We start from the raw sequence: 21,579 nt of genomic DNA on the forward strand, positions 1-21,579 counted from the left end.
ATCAGCAAATGAAGGTCCCACGGCTTTTCTCCCACAGGCTTTACTCCATTCGTGTCATCATGATCAGCTCTACTTTGAGGAGGCAGCTCTTCCCCAGTCGCAGTTTGAGTGCCTTCTAACCTGAGGGGCTCATTTTGTGGCACTATATCTGACGTGTGTTTCTCTGCTATTCATAAGGTTTCCAGTGACTAAATATTCAGGAGTAGTTCGTCACTCTTTCTTCCTAGTCTGTCTTTGTCTAGAAACTCATCTGAAACCTCTCCACTATGGGTGATTCTGCTGGCATTTAAAATACCGGTGACATAGCTTTCAGAATCACAGCAACTCACAAGCCACCAAAGTATGACAAACTGAGAGAGAAGTGGTGACCATTTGGTTCTAAGTGGAAAATGTCACTTTAAATGTTGAGCAGATCTGTGCACATGTGTAGTAGAATCCTCCAGGGTTGGGGGTGGGGTGTCCATTTGCTCAAGCATCCCCTCTAGTCAGCAGAATGGAGGCATGCAGGCAGTGAGAGCCCAATGAACAGATACAAAAAAAAAAAAGAGAATGTCCACACCTGTATCTCCGCAGTTCTGTCAGGTGTTCGTGGCTAATCTGATCCTTCCCCTGCTTGGTCTCTCCCAAGATTGCAGCTCCAGCAGCAGCTGAGCATCTTGAATTAGAAAACAATGGATTTCTTGATTCTGCTACAAATTCCCCTAGCTGTAAGCCTTTCAAGCTTCTAAATATTCCTTTATATGTGACTCAGAGTTCTAACACCATCCCCTAAGCCTGCTTGATCCGGTATTCTGTGTTGTTGCTGACAGAGCTCCTCACTGCACATCTACCCAAGCACAAAAAAGGATTAAAAAATCTGAAGGCCTAAAATTCATGTTGGGCAATATGAAGAGGAATAACAAGAATTATCGGCATTCCGGAATGGGAAGAATCACACAAGTCCACAGAAGAGATAGCTGAAGAACTGCTGGAAGAAAATTTCCCTCACATCCTAAAAAAGCAAATAGATAAGCATTCAAGAAGCTCAATGAACCCCAGGAAGGATAGACTCTAAAAGAGAATCACCAAGACATATAACAATCAAGCTCTCCAAAATCAGTGATAAGGACAGAATCCTGAAAGCAGCTAGGGAAAAGAGAAATATAACATACAAAAGCAAGCAAAATCAGACTAAGCTCCAATCTCTCAACAGAAATCAGGCAGGCAAGAAGGCAATGGGGAGACGTATATAAAACCCTGAAAGAAAAAAACTGCCACCCAAGAATCCTCTACCCAGCAAAGCTGTCAATCAAATATGACAGTGTAATCAAAACATTCCAGGACAAACAGAAGCTAAGGGATTTTGCCAAAGCCAACCCTGCAATGAAAAACATTCTAAAGGGAGTTCTGTGGACTGAGAACCAACAAGAACAGACAATCAGAGAATAACATACGTGGAAGCATCACCTGAACTCAATTGACAAATGGAAGAGTCAAGAGCAGAATAAAGTGATAAGAACAAAGAATCTGGGAGGTCAGTCTATGATCAAAACAATTCAAATGTCAAAGAAGGTAAACACAGAGGAACAGAGATCCAGGTGGTGAGACGGTCAGGTAGATTACAGGATAAAATACTCTGTCTTAAATGTAGGGAAGAATTAATGGAATAATAAGGTAACCACAACAGTGGGTTTGGGGTGGGGGTTTAGTTTGGGTGTTGGGGAGGGCAATACAAGAAGGGGTAGGAGGAGGTGGAAGAACAAGATAGATAGGTAAACACTGAGACAGGTTTGCATGGCCTAAGTGGGACAGAGGTAAATAGTGATGCATGCTCAACCTTGGAAATACAGGGCTCTGGGATACAGGGATCTAGGTATAGCTTGAAGAGGGGAAATAATACTAAGATGCTTGACTGTCCAATGAAAATTGGTTTCCCTTGCCTACTATTGTAAAATAGACATTTGAGTAGGATAGAGAGGAATGTTGAGAAACATGATTACAAAAAACTTGTAAGCCCATCTTCAGCCTAAGACTGACTGGAATACCTAAAAGGGGTTCTACAACTTGCCCAGTGAAATAGGCCTCTTGCAAAGCCTTTACAGAGTACAGGACCTTAGGTGGAATCCTGAGTTCCATCCAGAAATTTATGAGGTGGGACATTCCCACTGGCAAGGACAAGCAGACCAGCTGGAACAGCTAAAGCAACAGAAGATACATCTTCAAAGAAAGATCATCAGGAAAAACCCAAAACAAAAATGTCAGCATGACTGACAAGAATAAGCAAGCTGTTCGCTGGGAAGCCATCAAGGCAAGCAATCAAATTCCTTCAGGACAAACTCCCCTCTAAGACTGAAACTCAAAGGGAACAAATGAACAGGCATGTAAGCCTGCTGGCGATCACATTGGTCTACTGGTGAGTGGAGGAGGGGGGAAAGCAGCAATGAAGAAATGAGCTGAGTTCAACCACAGTCCACTGACCCCGCTGACCTGGAGATGATAGAGGGAAAAGGAAGGGCTGGTAGGTCCAAAGTGTGGTGAGACGTGGGGACAATTGAGACCATGGACAAGGACATAGCCACAGAGTGTTAGAGCTGAGAGTGAAGCATCCAGCTGATATGAAGTGTGGGGAGATGTACAAGAACACCCAGATTTGCAGACAGTACCCATTTGACCTAGCCTTGATGGCTTGATCATCAAAACTCAACTAGAGTAAGATTTATATATATATATATATAAAGGAAACAAGGGTAAATTGCTACAATTTGATAAATTTGACCTATACTCATGGAGGTAGTAACTAAATACCAACAGAGAGGGAAGGAGTCTTCACATCAATTATCAATGCGATCCCCTGTACACAGGGTAGATAGGGACAGGCAACTTAGATATTGGCTACCTACAATGATAAAGGCATGAAGTGACAGGCTACAAATTTTTAAGAGGGAGTTTAGTTTAAGAGTGTGAGGGGGAAGAAAGAGTCCCCACTGAATAGTTTTCATCTTTGTCTCTAGATTGGTCTGTGAGAAGAGATGGGGATAATATTCATATAATTGAATAGTGAATAATTGTTATCATGACTAATTGTGACTGTCACAATGTAAAGGTAGAACTTTTGTAACAAAAACAGGGTATTGGTAATCTTACAGTCCAGAAACAGAGAACCCTAGGACCGTCTGTGAAAAGAGATGGGGATAATACTCATATGATTGAATAGTGAATAATTGTTATCATGACTAATTGCGACTTCACAATGTAAAGGTAGAATTTTTGTAACAAAAACAGGGTATTGGTAATCTTACAGTCCAGAAACAGAGAACCCTAGGACCATCAAGGGAGAAGAGCACAAGCAGAATGCAGGACCTTATCCAGAGAAACAGCTGACACCAGAGATGGCGGCAGAGATGGGGACATGGAGAAGGGGAGCAGTTGAGGACTCTAGATTCGTGGGAAGAGAGGGACTAAGAGCCGGTTGCCAGGAGGCAGACTTGCAGAATGTGCTCTTTGGAGGTGTAAATTATTATATAGAACTGGGTGTTCTTGTTTTGTTTTGTTTTAAAAAAAAGCTAAAGTGAATAGAGAGAAATACTGTTAACTGTTAACTGTACATGGAGGGGATTATAATCATTGTAATGAAACAAGGTGTATGATTTGTTGAATGTAAAACTGATGATCTGCCCTGTAAACTTTCACTCCACAATAAAAACCTTTTAAAAATAAGTAAATGAAAATAAAAGTTTTCCACACTGAAAGAAACATTCTTAGAAGGTTACCAGGTGTAGTAGGGTGTTGTTGTTGTTGTTATGTGCCGTGGAGTCGGTTCCGACTCATAGCAACCCTGTACAGGGTTTCTGAGGCTGTAAATCTTTACGGGAGCAGAAAGCCTCATCTTTCTCCTGCGGAACAGCTGGTAGATTCGAACTGCTGACCCTGAGGTTAGCAGCCCAATTTGTAACCACTACGCTACCAGAGGGTAGGGTGAGTAATTCAGTGGCTACGAAGTAGTCACAAGTTAGCTCAGGTGAAGGCGAGTACAATATACATGAAAGGGTAGGACAATTCACAACAGTGAGGTTGGCAGAAGAATAATGAAGATAAGTGAAGACACAGAGATGTATGTATGCATGGGCTACAGGGGACAGAGGTAAATAATGATATATACACAATCTTGGAAAACCAGTGCTGTGTGTGTAGATACATGAATTGAGAAATAGGCAGAATGGGTAAGGAAGGAAGAGTGGGATATATATAGATTCACATATCCCACAAATATGAGTTTGGAAGAGGATGTTTGTACATAAGTATCTACCTTTCATGCAATCACAACTAGCAATATGGTGGATCACAAAGCAAGCAAAATCATGAAAAATGATTAGATATTAATATCATAAGGCGATGAGTCTTGGGCTGGGTCTTGGGACTCAGGACCATAGTTTCAGGAGACACCACGGTCAACTGGCAACATAGTCTACAAAGACAATGTTCTACATCCTCTTCGGTGAATAGTGTCTGGGATCTTGAAAGTTCACAAGTGGTTGTCTAAGGTGCGGCTATTGGTCTGTCCATGCATAGAAGGAAAAATAATGATTAAGAATTGAAGAGGCAACTAATGGAACATGTGAACATCAGTCTCCATAACACTGAGACCAGAAGAACTAGATGGTCCCCAGCTATCAGTATAAAACTAAAAAGAAATTAATAAAAACAAAACAAAAAATGTGTTACTGACCAGAAAGACACTAGAGGAACTTGAGACTGTGGCCCTTGACCACCCTTCAGGTCTGGAAAGGAACTCATCCTTGTGGTCCAATTTTCAGCCAAGCAGTAGACTGGGAGCTCTGTTAGCACAGTGGTTACAAATCAGGCTGTGAACCACAAAGTCAGCAGTTCAAAACTATCAGCTGTTCCGCAGGTGAAAGATAAGCCTTTCTGCTCCTGTAATGATTTACAGCCTCAGAAACCCTGTACAGGGTCGCTATGAGTTGGAACCGACTCCACGGCACATAACAACAACAGTGGACAGGTTTATTTGTGGGGGGGGGGGGGGGGGGGGAAGGGGAACAATACTACTAGCAAGGCATACTCACACAGAATGGTCAACCATTCAAAATCAAAAGGACACCATTTTCCTAAGTACAAAGTTGAGGAGGTATAGCAAAGTGGGTGGAATGTAAATAGAAACCATAAGCAGGAAGCAGGTTAACTGCTGTTGCATGGAGGGGATTATAAATAAGGAGATGACACAAGTGAATGAGTTTCTGAATGTGAAGCTGGTGATATTGTTTGTAAACCTTAACTCAATTCACAAAAATTTTTAATTTTTTTTTTTTGCACTGATTTTTTAGATTCAGAGATTAGTCAATAATTTATACAGTCAATCCTCATTCCATTCATCTGCTATTAAATGCTATTCCTGTAAAAGAACAACAAAAAAAAAGATCAAAATGGTCTGAAGAGACTCTGAAACTTGCTCTTGAGCATGTTGTTGTTGTTGTGTGCCGTTGAGCCAGTTCTGACCCATAGCGACCCTGTACAGGGTTTCCGAGGGTGTAAATCTTTACGGGAATAGAAAGCCTCGTCTTTCTCCCGTGGAGCGGCTGGTAGTTTCGAACCACTGACCTTACAGTTCACAGCCCGATTCGTAACCACTACGCTACCAGAGCTTGGTGCTAAATGACTAGAAGAAATGAGGAAGTAAAAGATCTGAACAGAAAATTTCAAAAGGCAGCTCAAGAAAACAAAGTCAAGTATTGTAATGACATGTGCAAAGAATTGGAGTTAGAAAACCAAAAAGGAAGAACACACTCAGCATTTCTCAAGCCAAAAGAATGAAAGAAGAAATTCAAGACTCGACTTATAATACTGAATGTGTAGAAAATATTGAACAATGCAGAAGGCATCAAAAGATAATAGAAGGAAACTTGACCTACACTTACGGATATAGTAGCTCAAAATACCAACTGAGAGGGAAGGAGCTTTTACATCAAATATCAATCCTATCCCCTCTGTATACAGGGTAGGTAGGGACGGGCAACTTAGACACTGGTTACCTAAATGAGGGGGCAATAAAGGCACGAAATGACTGTTTACAAATTTTCAAGAGGGAGTTTAGTTTAAGAGTGTGAGGGGGAAGAGAGTCCCCACTGAATAGTTTTCATATTTCCTAGATGGGTCTTTCCTAGATGGGTATGGTGAAAAGAGATGGAGATAAGATTCTTATGATTCAATAGTGAGTAACAGTTATCATGACTAAATTGTGACTATCACAACTGTAAAGGTAGAAGTTTTGTAACAAAAATGGTGTTGTAGCTAATCTTCCAGTACAGAAACAGAGGACCCTAGGACCATAAAGAGAGAAGAGCACAAGTAGAATGCGGGACCCTATCCAGAGAAGCAACGACACCAGAGATGAAACAAGAGATGAGGACATGGAGAGAGGGAGCAGCTGAGGACTCTGGAGTCATGGAAAGACAGGGACTGGGTGCTGGCAGCCAGGAGGCAAGCTTGCAGAATGTACCCTTTGATTGTTTAAATTATTATATATCCCTGAGTATTTCTGTGTACATCCCCTCTCAAAACAAATCAAAACAGGGAATAGAAGCAAATACTGTTGAAAGATGATGCACGGAGGAGACTGTAATCATATGCAATGACACCTAGTGTAAAGCTGATGTTCTCCCATGTAAACTATTACTCAGTTCACAATAAAAACTTACAAAAAATTAAAAAATAAATGCAAAAAAAGATGAAAGGAATAAACAGTCACTGTACCAAAAAAGATAAATGTTCAAGCATTTCAAGAAAGAGCATATGATCAAGAGCCAATGATTTTGAAGGAAGAAGTCCAAGGTGCATTGAACAAGGCACCAGGAATTGAAAGAATACAAATTGAAACCTTTCAACAAAGTAAGGCGGCACTGGAGGTACTCACTCATCTATGCAAAAATTTTGGAAGACCTGGCCAACTGACAGGAAGAGATCCATATTTGTGCCCATTCCAAAGAAAGGTGACCCAATGGAATGTGGAAATCATCAGACAACACCATTGATATCTCATGCGAGTAAAGTTTCACTCAAAGGTAATACCGACACAGATGCAATCACATATTAACAGAGAATTTCCAGAGGTTCAAGCTGATTTCAGAAGAGGATGTGGAATGAGGGATATCATTGCTGATGTCAGATGAATCTTGGTTGAAAAACAGAGAATATCAGAAAGATGTTTACTTCTGGTTTACTGATTATGCAAAGGCTTTCAATTGTGTGCATCATGACAAGCTATGGACAACACTGCAAAGTATGAGTATTCCGGAACACTTAATTGTGCTCATGAGGAACCTGTACATAGACCAAGAGGCAGTTGTTCGAAAAGAATAAGGGAACACTGAATGGTTTAAATTTAAGAAAGGTATGCACCAGGGTTGTATTCTTTCACCATACTTTTTCAATCTGTATGCTGAACAAATAATCAGAGAAGCTGGATAATCTGAAGAAAAACATGACATCAAGATTGGAGGAAGGCTCATTAACAACCTGTGATATGCAGATGATACAACCTTGCTTATTTAAAGCCAACAAGACTTAAAATGCTTATTGATGAAGATCAAAGCCTTCAGTATGTGTTGCTCCTCAATGTAGAGAAAACAAAAATCTTCACCACTGGACCAATAAACAGCATCCATATAAATGGCAGAAAGATTGCAGTTGTCAATGACTTCATTTGGCTCAGATGAACCATCAACACTCATGGAAGCAGCAGTCAAGAAATCAAACGACGTATTGCATTAGGCAAATCTGCTGCACAAGACCTTTTTAAAGTGCTGAAGAGCAAAGATGTCATTTTGAGAACTAAGGTGTGCCTTACCCAAGCCATGGTATTTTCAATAACCTCATATGCATGCGAAAATTGGGCAGCAAATAAGGAAGACTGTAAAAGAATTGATGCTTTTTGATTTATGGTGTTGGAGAAGAATATTGAAAGTACCACAGGCTGTCAAAAAACAAATAGATCTGGGTTAGAGGAAGTACAGTCAAAGTGCTCCTTGGAAGCCAGGATGGCCAGACTTTGTGCTTCATACTTCGGACATATTGTCATGCAAGACCAATTCACTGGAGAAGGCTGTGATGTTTGGTAAAGTGAAGGGTTGGAGAAAAACAGGAAGAACCCCAACGAGATGGATTGGCATGGTGGCAGCATCAATGGGCTCAAACGTAGCAAGTATTGTGAGGTTGGCCCAGGATCGGGCAGTGTTTCATTCTGTTGTGCATAGGGTTGCTCTGAGTCGGTACTAACTCAACAGCACCTCACAACAAAAACAACAAAGGAATAAGCACTAGACTGTGAACCACAAAGTCACTGGTTCGATCTCACCAGCTGCTCCAAGAGAATAATGAGGCTTTCTGCTCCCTTGAAGATTTAAAGCCTCAGAAACCCTGTACAACATTACTGAAAGTCACAAACCGACTTCAGGGAACTTATCATGGCACTTAACTATTTTCGTAAAGGAAGAGAATTCAACGGATAGTCCTGTTGAGCATGCTCAATGCACCTACTTTTCCCTTGTTCACTATTTCCTCCCTGCCACCTCAGCCTCCACCATGGCTGGGCCCAAACAAGCCCCAGCAAAGTCCTCAAGAGAAGATTTGAATTCAAGGAGGCATCTGGGCTCCCAGGCACGCTGTCCTGGATGCTGGGACCTGTGTAAACAAAGCACTTTTGCAGGTCCAGTGCCCCCAGCGCTACACCAATGCTACGAATGCTTTACCATTTCTGCACAAATGGAGTTAGGATTTTGATAGGAAATGCATTACAGGTATGGACTTGTCTTGGGAAATACTGCCATCTTTATGGTATTAAATCTTTCATTTCCAGACACACCCAAAAAAGATAAGGGAAGCCAACAACTCTCAAGAGGCAAATTTGTGGAGAATACTCAAAAAAAAAAAAAAAATGGGACTTGAGAATGAGTTTTGCAGTGCATCAGATGAATTGACTAAAGTGTGTATGAATACAGGATTTGGCTCAGATTGAAAGCTTTCATGAATTCCAGATCTTTCAAAAATAAGTACCCTTAAAGTATGGACCATAATGAGATCTCTCCTTCCTTTGGGGTCATCACACTTATTTTTATTCATATGACAATCAAGTACTGCTTTGCATATTATCCCTTATATGGTTTTACATAGCTTGTCATGATCCTCATGTGTGTATACACACTCTTCAACTCAATTGTAAGTATTCAGATTAAGATTCAGTTCCTTTATTCATCCTGACACCTAGCAGGCAGCAAAGAAACAGAGTAACCACTCAAATATTTGGCAAACAGAAATATGATGAAAAGGCCCACCAAAAAGGAGAAAAATAATATAGTCACTAGAACAGCTACACTTATTAGCAGACAAATTTCCTTCTGTCACCCCAACAAAAAAGCAACAAAATGTCAGAAACAATTTGTGTAGCAAGGAAATCACAAACACTTCCATTTTATCAATGATTGAACAAATACTAATAACATGACATGCCAAACATCAAAATGAAATTTTAATAACAAATGTTTATCTCATTAGTCATAAATTTAAATCTGTGCTTTAAAATACACATACTCACTTAGATAATGTTTGAAAATAGAACTTGGGTAGTAAAATTCAGAGTTATTAAGTCAATGACAATAGTCATTATTGTGATAAAGGTACTGAGGTAGTTATCCTGAAAGGAGATCAGGGAAGATCCTGGGGTAGGGCTCAGCTTTCTGATGCCTTAGCCCATGCTATAGATTTACTATGATGACATGAAAGTTGTTACATCAACATGTTGAGATGTTTGGTTAAGGGAAGTTTTCCAGGAAATACTGAAAACAGTAACTATCACCTTTTCCCCTTTTAAAAGTAGAAGAAATTATTTCCTTAATTTTCATAATTAAATAATTCATATGTATTTCAAATCTGTAAAACCTGAAATGTAATGAACTCAAATGGTGTTCTTTTCATCTCATCTCTGGTAGCGTAGTGGTTATGAATCGGGTTGCTAACCTCAGGGTCAGCAGTTCAAAACTACCAGCTGTTACATGGGAGAAAGATGAGGCTTTCTGCTCCCGTAAAGATATACAGCCTCAGAAACCCTATACAGGGTTGCTGTGAGTTGGAACTGATTCCACGGCACATAACCACATTAGTTGGAAGGCGCTCAAAATATGACCGAAAAAGAGGTGCCTCCTCAAAGTAGAGTTGTCTGTGATGACATCAATGGAGTAAACCTTTCGGGACCTTCACTTGCTTATGGGACACAACTGAAAATGAGCAGAAACAGCTGTAAACACCCATTAATGTTTACCTGTGCTTGATAGACTACAAAAGACTTTTGATTGTGTGGATCATGACAAGATATGGACAACTGAGGAGAATGAGTATTCTGGAACACGTAATTGTGCTCATAAGGAACCAGTACATAGACCGAGAGGCAGTTTTTCAAACAGAACAAAGGAACACTAAATGCTTTAAAATTAGGAAAAGTGTGTGCCAAGGTTGTATTCTTCCACCATACTTATTCAATTCATATGCTGAGCATATTATCTGAGAAGATGGATTATATGAAGAAAACCGTGGCATCAGGATTAGAGGAAGGTTCATTAACAACCTGCGATATGCAGATGATACAACCTTGCTTGCTGAAAATGAAGAGGACTTAAAATACTGATGAACATCAAAGACCACAACCTTCACTATGGGTTGCACCTCAATGTAAAGAAGACAAAAATCCTCACCACTGTACCAACAAATATCATCAAGATAACTGGAGAAAAGATTGAAGTTGTCAAAGACTTAATTTTGCTCTGATCAACCATCAACACTCCAGGAAACAGTAGTCAAAAAAATCAAATGACGTATTGCATTAGGCAAATCTGCTGCACAAGACCACTTTAAAGTGTTCAAAAGCAAAGGTGTCCGTTTGAGGACTAAGGTACTCCTGACACAAGCCATGGTATTTTCAATATCCTAATATACATGTGAAAGTTGGACAATGTATTAAAAAGACCACAGAAGAATTGATGCATTTGAGTTATGGTGTTGGATGAAAATATTAAAAGTACCATGAATTGCCAAAAGAACAAATATGTATTGGAATAAGTACAGTCAGAATGGTCTTTAGACGCTATAATGGACAGACATCATCTCTCCTACTTCAGACATATTATCTACCAGGAGGGAGCAGTCCCTGGAAAAGGGCATCATACTTCGTGAAGTGGAGGGTCAGCAAAAAGAGATGGATTGGCACAGTAGCAGTAGTAACGGGATCAAGAGTAGCAACAATTATGAGGTTGGCACAGGACCAGGCAGTGTTTCGCTCTGATGTACATGAGGTTGTTACCAACTAAATGGCACCTAACAACAAGCTAAATCTAAGAAAACTGGTAATTGTCAAAAGTAAAATGAAATGCATAAAGATCTATACCCTAGGCATTGTTGTTGTTGTCAGGTGCCATCGAGTCGGAACCGACTCATAGCGACCCCATGCACAGCAGAACGAAACAATGTCCGATCCTGGGCCAACCCCACCACCACTGCCACACTTGACGCCATCAATGATGCCACCTGGCTGATCCATCTCGTTGGGGGTCTTCCTCTTTTTCTACGACCCTCCATCTTACCCAGCATGACATCCTTCTCCAGCAACTGTTCTCTCCTGACAATATGTCTGAAGTATGAGAGACGAAGCTTAGCCATCCTGGCCTCCAAGAAGCACTCTGGCTGCACTTCTTCCAAAATAGGACCAAAATACTGGAAATGGACTGGTATTGGCCTTTTTGAATCTGACAACCATGTAGTTTACTATGCAGGGAATGACAAACTGAAGAGGAATGGTGCGCCGCTTTCATCATCAAAAAGAACACTGGAAGATCTATCTTGAAGTATAATGCTGTCTGGGATAGGATAATATCCATTTGCCTATATGGATGACCATGGAGCTCTGATAGCATAGTGGTTACCAGTCGGGCTGCCAACCTCAAGGTCAGCAGTTCGAAACTACCAGTGGTTCCCTGGGAGAGAGATGAGGTGTTCTGCTCCCATAAAGATTTACAGCCTCGGAAACCCTGTGCAGGGTCACTATGAGTCAGAAGCGACTCTACGGTACTTAACAACAACAACATATGGATGACCAGTTAATACCACCATTAATCAAATTTACACACCACTAAAGCCAACGATATGGAGCTCTGGTAGCATAGTGATTATGAATCGGACTGTGAACCTTAAGGTCAGCAGTTTGAAACTACCAGCTGTTCCGCAGGAGAAAGATGAGGCTTTCTGCTCCTGTAAAGATTTACAGCTTCAGAAAGCCTGAATAGGGTCACTATAAGTCGGAACTGACTCCACAGCACACAACAACAAACCAACTTCTTCAGTCTGAAACTGATCAACAGTCAATCAAGATGTACTGATAATTACTGTTGATTGAAATGCAAAGGTTGAAACAAAGAGAAAGCATCCGTAGTTGGAAAATATGGCCTTGGTGGTAGCAATGATGCTGAAGATTGCATAAGACTTTTGCAAAGCCAATGACTTCTACATTCAAATACCTTTTTAAAAAACATAAACAATGACTATATACATGGACCTTACCAGATGGAACACACAGAAATCAAATTGACTACATCTGTGGAAAGAGATGGTGGAAAAGCTCCATATCATCAGCCAAAACAAAGCCAGGCTGACCATCAATTGCTCATAGGCAAGCTCAGGCTGAAGTTGAAGAAAATTAAAACAAGTCCATGATGGCCAAAATTTCAAATTGAACATATTCCACCTGAATTTAGAAATCACCTCAAGAACAGATTTGATGCATTAGACACTAACAAACGAAGACCAGAAGAGTTGTGGATGACATCAAGAACATCATACAGGAAGAAAGCAAAAGGTCATTATGAAGACAAAAAAGAAGCAAAAGACCCAAATTGATGGCAGAAGAGACTGAAAGTTATTTTCAGTGCTGTTGTGTTGTTAAGTGCCATCGAGTCAGTTTCAACTCACACCAACTCTGTATATGATTTCCAAGGAGCAGTTGGTGAGTTTGAACCACCTACCCTGTGGTTCAAATCAACCACAGCACCACACCAGTAAGAAAAGAGGATGTAAAAAGAGTTGAACAGAAAATTTCAAAGGCAGCTTGAGAAGACAAAGCAAAGTACTATAAGAATATGTATAAAGATCTGGAGTTAGAAAACCAAAAGGGAAGAACATGCTCAGCATTTCTCAAGCTGCAAGGACTGTAGAAAAAATTTAAGCCTCAATTTGCAATATTGTAAGATTCTATTAGCAAAATATTGAATGATGTAGAGAGCATCAAAGGACGATGGAAGGAGGAATGAATGTTAAGACTGGTTCTCCCATGTAAACTATCATATAATTCATAAAACAATAAAAAAAAAAAAAAAGACGATGGAAGGAATCCAGTCATGTATGAAAAGAAATGGATGATGTTCAACCATTTCAAGAGACAGCATATGATCAAGAGTCAATGATCCTGAAGTCAGAAGTCCAAGGTTCACTGAGGCACTGGCTAAAAACCAGACTCTGGGAAATGATGGAATACAAATAGAAATCTTTCAAAGTATCATGCAGCACCGGAGGCACTCACTCATCTATGCCAAGAAATCTGGAAGAAAACTATCTTGCCAACTGACTAGAAGAGAACCGTATTTGTGCCCATTTGAAAGAGAGGTAGCCCAAAAGAATGCAGAAATCAAAATATCATTAATATCCTATTTAAGTAAACTTTTGCTAAAAAAAATTTCAAATAGTACATTGACATAGAAGTGCCAGAGGTTCAAACCGGATTCAGAAGAGGATATGGAATGAAGGCTATTATTGCTGAAGTCAGATGGCTCTTGGATGAAACAGAAAATACTAGAAAGATGCTTTACGTGTGCTTTATTGACTAGGCAAAGACTTTCAACTATGTGGATGATGACAAGTTATGGACAACACTGCAGAAAATGTGCATTCCAGAATACTTAATTGTGCTCATCAGCAACCTTTACATAGACCAAGAGGAAGCCATTCAAAAACAACAAGGGGATACAGAATGGTTTGACATTAAGAAAGATGTGTGCCAAGGTTGTGTTCTTATACCATACTTATTCAATCTGTACAATGGAAAAATAATCCAATAAACTGGATTATATGAAAAAGAATGTGGCAACAAAATTGGAAGACGACTCACTAACAATCGGTGATATGCAGATAATACAACCTTGCTTGCTGAAAGCAAAGAGTACTTAAAATACTGATGAAGATCAAATACCACAGCTTTCAGTATGGATTACACTTCAATATAAAGAAAACAAAAGTCCTCACACCAATGGACTAATAAATAACATCAACATAAACAGAGAAAAGATTGAAGCTGTCAAAGACTTATTTTTCTCAGATCAACCATCAGAGCGGTAGTTACTCTAAATACCAACAGAGAGGGAAAGCTTCCTCAAATCAAGTATCAATGCTATCCGCTCTGTGCACAGGGTAGATAGGGTCAGGCAACTTAGACACATGCTACCTAAAATGAGGGGGCAATAAAGGCACGAAGTGACTGGCTTACAAGGTTTCAAGATGGAGTTCTGTTTAAGAGTATGGGGGAAAGAAAGTCTCCACTGAATAGCTGCCATCTTGTCTAGATGGGTCTGGTGAAAAGAGATGGGGATAAGATTCGTAAGATTCATTGGTGAAGAATTGTTATGACTGTTTGCGACTGTCACAATTGTAAAGGTAGAAGTTTTGTAACAAAAAGAGGGGAGTGGTTACTCTTACAATCCAGAAACAGAGGATCCTGGGCCCATCAAGAGAGGAACGCACAAGCAGAACGTGGGACCTTATCCAGAGAAGCAGCAGCGCCAGAGATGGGGGCATGGATTGGGGAGCAGCTGAGGACTCTACATTCATGGACAAAGAAGAGAGGGACTAAGAGCTGGTGGCCAGGAGCAGACTTTCAGAATGTGCCCTTTGGAGATGTAAATTATTATATATGCCTGAGTGGGGTTTTTTTTGTTGTTGTTGTTTGTTTTTTTAAAAAAAGCTAAAGTGGATAGAGAGAAATACTGTTAACTGATGGTATATGGAGGGAATTATAATCAATGTAATGAAACAAGGTATATGATTTCTTGAATGTAAAACTGATGATATGCCCTGTAAACTTTCACTCAATCCACAAAAAAAGCCTTAAATTAAAAAACAAAAAAACAAAAAAAAAAACAACAAACTGGGATCTAAGTATTTGTTTCGGGAATATGAGATTCTCTAAGAAGTGTTTAGGGTTGTGTTTTCTACTTTCATAAACAATCTGAATTATATGAACATGATGTCATAATTGTGTAAAGCTAAGATTCCAGTGGCCATATTTGCTTCTATGCTTACAATTGCATTCATACTAAGTCTCCAAATGGGACAAGTTTTAGTTTTTAATGCAGTACTTTTCAAACTGCTCTAGATTTTAATATTTTACAAAATTGTCATTCTAGCTCTATTAGGTGAATTTAATAAATACATATATGGAGGTGCTAGATATATACTCTGGTAGCGTAGTGGTTACGAATCGGGCTGCGAACTGTAAGGTCAGCAGTTCGAAACTACCAGCCGCTCCGCGGGAGAAAGATGAGGCTTTCTACTCCCGTAAGGATTTACACCCTCGGAAACCCTGTACAGGGTCGCTATGGGTCGGAACCGACTCGACAGCACTTAACAACAACAACAACAGATATATACTGGTGAATAAGAAAGACCTGCACCTGTCCTTTTGAGACGTCTAATTCTGACAGGAAAGACCAGTATCATCTGTATGAAGAATGTGGATTCCTTGACTGAAGTCATTTAAGCAACACAGTATCTTTTATGAAAAATTAAAAGTTATCTACCATGCTTGCCATCTGCAATTGGTCATAGTTGTTTGTGGGTCAGATACTGTTTTGTTGTTGTTGTTGTTTGGTGTCATCAAGTTGGTACCAAGTCATAGCGACCCTATGCACAACAGAATGAAACACTGCCTAGTCCTGTACCAACCTCACAATCCTTGCTATGCCTGAGCCCACTGCCACTACCAATGTGCCAATCCATCTTGTTGGGGATCTTCCTGTTATTTTCTGACTTTACCAAATGGAGTCCTGGCGTGGTGCTGTGGGTTAATGCGTCACACTGCAAAGTCATTTGAACTACAAGATTGGTGGTTCAAGTTCACCAGCTACTCCTTGGAAACCCTATACAGGGTCGCTATGGGTCAGAATCGACTAGACAGCACTTAACAACAACAACTACTTTACCAAACATGATATCCTTCTCCAGGGACTGGTCCCTCCCAACAGTGTGTTCTAAGTATGAGACGAAGATGGCCATCCTGTCTTCCAAGGAGCATTCTAGCTGTATTTCTTCCAACAGATGTTAGTTCTTCTTATCTTCTCTAACACCATAATGCAAATGCATCAATTCTTCTATGGTCTTCCTTATTCACTGCCCAACTTCCACATGCATATGAGATTACTGAAACTACCATGGTATGGATCAAGCGCACTTTAATCCTCAAACTGACATCTTTGCTCTTGAACATTTTAAAGAGGACTTGTACAGCAGATTTGCAATATGCAATACATCATTTATTTTTTGACTGTTGTTTCCTTAAGTTTTGATGGTTAACCCCGAGCAAAATGAAGTCTTAGATAACTTCAATCTTTTCTCCATTTATATGGATGCTGTTTATTGGTCCAGTGGTGAAGAATTTTGTTTTCTTTGCATTGAAGTGCAACCCATACCAAAGGCTGTGGTGTTTGATCTTCATCAGTAAGTATTTTAAGTCCTCTTTTTTTTCAGAAAGCAAGGTTATATCATACGCATATTGCAGACTGTTAATTGGAGTCTTCCTCCAATCCTGATGCTATGTTTTTTTGTCATATATAACCTTGGAGTCTTCCTCCAATCCTGATGCTATGTTTTTTTGTCATATATAATCTAGCTTCTCGAATTATTTGCTCAGCAGACAGCTTGAATAAGCATGGTATAAGAATAATATTGAAAGTGCCATGAGCTGCACATAGAACCAACAGCTTTGCTGGAAGAAGTGCAGCCAGAGTGTTCCTTGGAGGCCAAGAGGGCCAAACTTCGTCTTTCATACTTTGGACATATTGTCAGGAGGGACCAGTCGCTGGAAAAGGATATCATGTTTGGTAAGGTGGAGGGTCAGAGAAAAAGATGAAGACCCCCAGCAAGATGGATTGGCCAAGTGGCAGCATCAGTGAGCTCAAGTGTGGCAATAATAGTAAGGTTGCCCCAGGATCCGGCAGTGTTTCGTTCTGCTGTGCATAAGGTTGCTATGAGTTGGCAATGACTTGATGGCACCTAACAACAACAACAAGAAAACATCCTGGTACACACCTTTCCTAGTTTTCAACCCTTTGGTGTTCCCTTGCTCTGTTTAGACAATTGCCTCTTGGTTTACGTGCAGGTTCCTCACAGAAACAATTAAGTGTTCCGAAATATTCATTCTCTGTGATGCTGTCCATACTTGTCATGATCCATACAATGGAAAGCCTTTGCATAATCAATACAGCACGGGTAAATACCTTTCTGGTATTCTCTGCTTTCAGCCAAGATCCATCTGACATCAGCAATGATACCCTCATTCTATGTCTTCTCCTAAATCTGACTTAACCTCTGAAAGTTCTCTGTCAATGTATGGTTGCAGCCGTTTTTGTATTATATCTAGCAAAATTTTACTTGCATGCAATACTGATATTGTCCAATGATTTCTGCATCTGTTGAGTCACCTTTTTTGGAATGGGCACAAACATGGATCTCTTCCAATCTGTTGGTTAGGTAGTTCTCTTCCAAATTTCTTGGCATAGATGAATGAGAGCCTCCAGTGCCACATCAGTTTGCTCAAAAAATTCAATTTGTATTCCATCAATTCCCAGAGCCTTTTTCTTTGTCAATGCCTTCAATGCACCTCGGACTTCTTTCTTCAGTATCATTGGCCCTTAATCATAAGCAACCTCTTGAAATGGCTCAACACTGACCACTTATTTTTGGTACAGTGACTCTGTATATTCCTTCCATCTTCTTCTTTTGATCCTTTCTGCATCATTCAATATTTTGCCCATTGTTGTTGTTGTTGTTAAGTGCCATCAAGTTGGTTCCAACCCATAGCAACCCTGTATATGGTTTCCAAGGAGCAGCTGGTAAGCTTGAACCACCAACCTTGCAGTTCAAATGGCTTTACAGTCTGGCACATTAGCCCACAGCGCCACACCATGACTCCATTTTGCCCATAGAATCCTTCAATATTGCAAGTCAAGGCTTGAATATTTTCTTCAATTCCTGCAACTTGAGAAATGCTGAGCTTGTTCTTCCGTTTTGGTTTTCTAACTCAAGGTTTTTGCATATTTCATTATAATGTTTGACTTTGCCTTCTCGAGCTAACCTTTGAATTTTTCTGTTAAGTTCTTTTACCTCATTTCTTTCATTTGTTTCTATTGTTGTTTCATGCTGTCGAATTGGTTCTGACCCATAGCAACCATGTATAGGGTTTCCGAGGAGCAGGTGGTGAGCTTGAACCGCAGACCTTGTGGTTCAAACCCACTTTGCAATACAGTGCATTAATACACAGTGCCACATATATAGTGTCGAAATATTCTAAGAGCTTGAGGTCACCTTGGACTTTTCTGTATGGAGACAGGTAAACTGATTCTCCTCTTAAAATTCTTCAGAGAAGTTCTATCTCCTTCCTTAGTTTTAAGTTATTCTTCTCATAACAGCACAATGAAGCAATACAAATAGATTATCCCTGGTTGTTTGAGAAGCAGTTTTATGGAATTACTTATATTCATTAAGGCTTTGTAAGCACACTTTTCTTCCTTTAGTGGGGGTACTTCTATGAACAAAAAGAAGTAAAGCAAAAACAAATGTCCATGATACACCTCTTAACTCAAGAAAAAATGCACTGATAAATGCTAAGTAGCACAGTGGAGTACTATTGTGACATTGTCAGATAAGCACTGGACTGCTAAACACAAGGTCTGAGGTTCAAACATACAAGCCACTCCTAGAAAATCCCATGCAGGGTGGCTATGAGTCAGAATTGACTGCATGGCACCTATCAACACAAATAAGCATAGTGCAAAAACGCTCCCAAAATTTTAACCTTAATAACTTTAAATAGATAAAGGAATAAGATTCAGAGAACAGTGATTTATTATTCTCTATTATTATTGTTAAGGAGCTCTGGTAGCGTAGTAGTTAGGAATCGGGCTGCGAACCACAAGGTCAGCAATTTGAAACTACCAGCTGCTCCTCGGGAGAAAAATGAGGCTTTCTGCTCCCGTAAAGATTTACAGCCTCGGAAACCCTGTTCAGGGTTGCTATGGGTCAGAACTGACTCGACAGCACTTAAGAACAACAATTATTGTTGTTAAAGTGCCATCAAGTTGGTTCCAACTCATAGTGATCCTGTATAGTGCTTCCAAAGAGGACCAACCTTCTGGTTTACAGTCCAGTGCTTATTCTACAGGGCCTCACAAGGAGTCCATTAGCTACTACTTTAATGTTACCCTTAAAAAAAAAAAAAAACAATAACAATAACAAAAAACGGGTGTGTATGATATAAGCCCCAATGGCATAAGATAACAAGTAAACTAATAAATAACTGTGAAGTGCCAATTTCTTGAATAGTTCCCCACTGCCCTAGAGAGAAAATCTTTCGGAAGACTTTTTTTTCCCTGCAGGACAAAGCACCTATATTTGAACCACCCTCCTTCTGTCAAAAGCTTTAACCAATGCATAACCAGAGCTCCCTGAACAATAGTAAGTTTGAAATATCCTAGTTTCTGAATCACATTTTCTCAGCAACAACATCTCAAGATGGAGCCAAGACCTCATAAACTTTGGAGTAATCTCTGTAAATAATACAAAAAAAAAAAAAAAATTCCTTTAGTGTGATTATAATTGTTCTTACCAAGAAGTTCCCGAATAAAGTGCCGTTCCTACCAGAAAGGAAGTACAAAAAAAGATACTATGACAATAAACAGGAAGCATTTCAATGAAAACTAGAAGACAGAATCGTAACCAAAATCTTAACTCTGACAGATACTGTGATGAGGGACTAGTTGCCAATAATACATTTTGAATGACTAGATTATAAAACAATAGCATCAGCAAAATGGCCCAACAGCTGGTAAAATTTCTAGCTCAAATTAAGCCTCAGCATTTAAACATTCAGATACACAAGGTGAGACAGATACATACTGAGCGATTTACTTGCCACTACAGTAATGGAAAAACTGGCTTTCATGAAAGAGCTTCATCAGAAACAGAGCAGGTCCTCGAAAACCAATGTAACTCTGGAGTTACTGACACTACAAAATTAATGATAAACTCTTAGCTAAGGTAACTTTTACTGTGCCCACTAACTTCCACAATAATAATACACCAGTCCGACTACAATTAAGTCTTTGCAATTCTCCAAAGCGTCTTAAATCTTACTATTTATATTACTCAGGAGAATGACACAAAAGCCAATAGGTCCAAAAGCGCTTTTGTATGGTTCCGCCACTGTCACACTCACCGATCCCCCCTGTTCTGCCCTTTCTCAATCCCACCCCAGGCCGGGAAACTCAAGCTGGGAGCCCCTCCACCTGGAACAAAGAGAGGAGTCCCAGTGGTAGTGGGGAGGCGCCAGCGGCACAGGGACTGCAGCATAGTGCACAATGAAGAAACTACCAACTTCAGAGCGCAGGAACATCGCAATTGGCAAGAAAAAGGGGCGGCGGCAGGCACGCCCAACTTCAAACTAGGGAAACCTACGGGCTGGCGGCCATCAGAAAAAAAGCCCTCTTTCCAAGGAGCGAAGAAAAAGCCTAGGATGCGAATTGCCCCCCAGGCCCCAGTTGGGAGCCCTGCGCTCAAATCGGCCCCCGCCCCTGAAGCCCGCTTCCCCGCCTTCTCTCAGCTTCTGGTTCGCTGCCCCAAGCCGAGCGGCAGGTTACCTTGATGCGCTCCCGGCACTGGGACGGGGTCCGCTCGTAGCCTAGCTCGGCCAGGGCCCGGGACACGCGCTCGTACATGGCTGGCCCGGGGGCCTTGCTGCCGAACACCGTGCCGGCTCCCTCCAGCTGCTGGTACCGCGCCTCCACCAAGCGCTCGTTGCCCCACACTGCGATGAGCGCGTTCGTCTCGGCGGGGGTCCACGACATGCCCCGGCAGGCAGCGGCTGCCGCAGCCCCTCCACCCCCGCCACCAGGGGAGATGGAGACAGAGGACGAGGCGACACTGCGGCCCCCTAGCCCCAGCCCGAGACCCCCGGACGCCGTCGCCCCTGAGACCGTCGCGTTGCCAGGCCCGAGCGGGGAGGCACCCCGAGGCGTGGACGGGTCAGACAAAGAGGGATTTCCATCGCTTAGGCCACCAGGAGAAGCCGGGGAGAGCACCTCCATCTTCGGGATTTTTAGTGGCGAGTTGGCCGGCAGCTCCGAGCCACAGGGCGCAGCCATCTTCCTAGCGGCCGCTGCTGCACCGCCCGGAAGTGACGCGCCGGGGCATCCGGCCACTGTGGTTTCTGGGGCTGCTCTCGGGCCT

At 41.1% G+C, this 21,579-nt stretch overlaps 1 protein-coding gene across 2 annotated transcripts in view; it reads right to left on the minus strand.

The window, feature by feature from the left end:
* MSANTD2 (Myb/SANT-like DNA-binding domain containing 2) overlaps positions 1 to 21,511 on the minus strand; it is a 69,142-nt gene extending 47,631 nt beyond the window's left edge. The window contains exon 1 of one of the 2 annotated variants that reach the window (XM_006867654.1): positions 20,991 to 21,511. In XM_006867654.1, coding sequence (XP_006867716.1) covers positions 20,991 to 21,494 — 504 coding nt within the window. In that variant the 5' untranslated portion in view covers positions 21,495 to 21,511. The remainder of the gene's footprint in view (positions 1 to 20,990) is intronic. The other variant, XM_006867653.1, reaches the window with a different exon arrangement.
* Between the last annotated feature and the right edge of the window lie 68 nt (positions 21,512 to 21,579).

Source organism: Chrysochloris asiatica, unplaced genomic scaffold (assembly GCF_000296735.1).
Source record: "Chrysochloris asiatica unplaced genomic scaffold, ChrAsi1.0 scaffold00107, whole genome shotgun sequence".
Classification (NCBI taxonomy): domain Eukaryota; kingdom Metazoa; phylum Chordata; class Mammalia; order Afrosoricida; family Chrysochloridae; genus Chrysochloris; species Chrysochloris asiatica.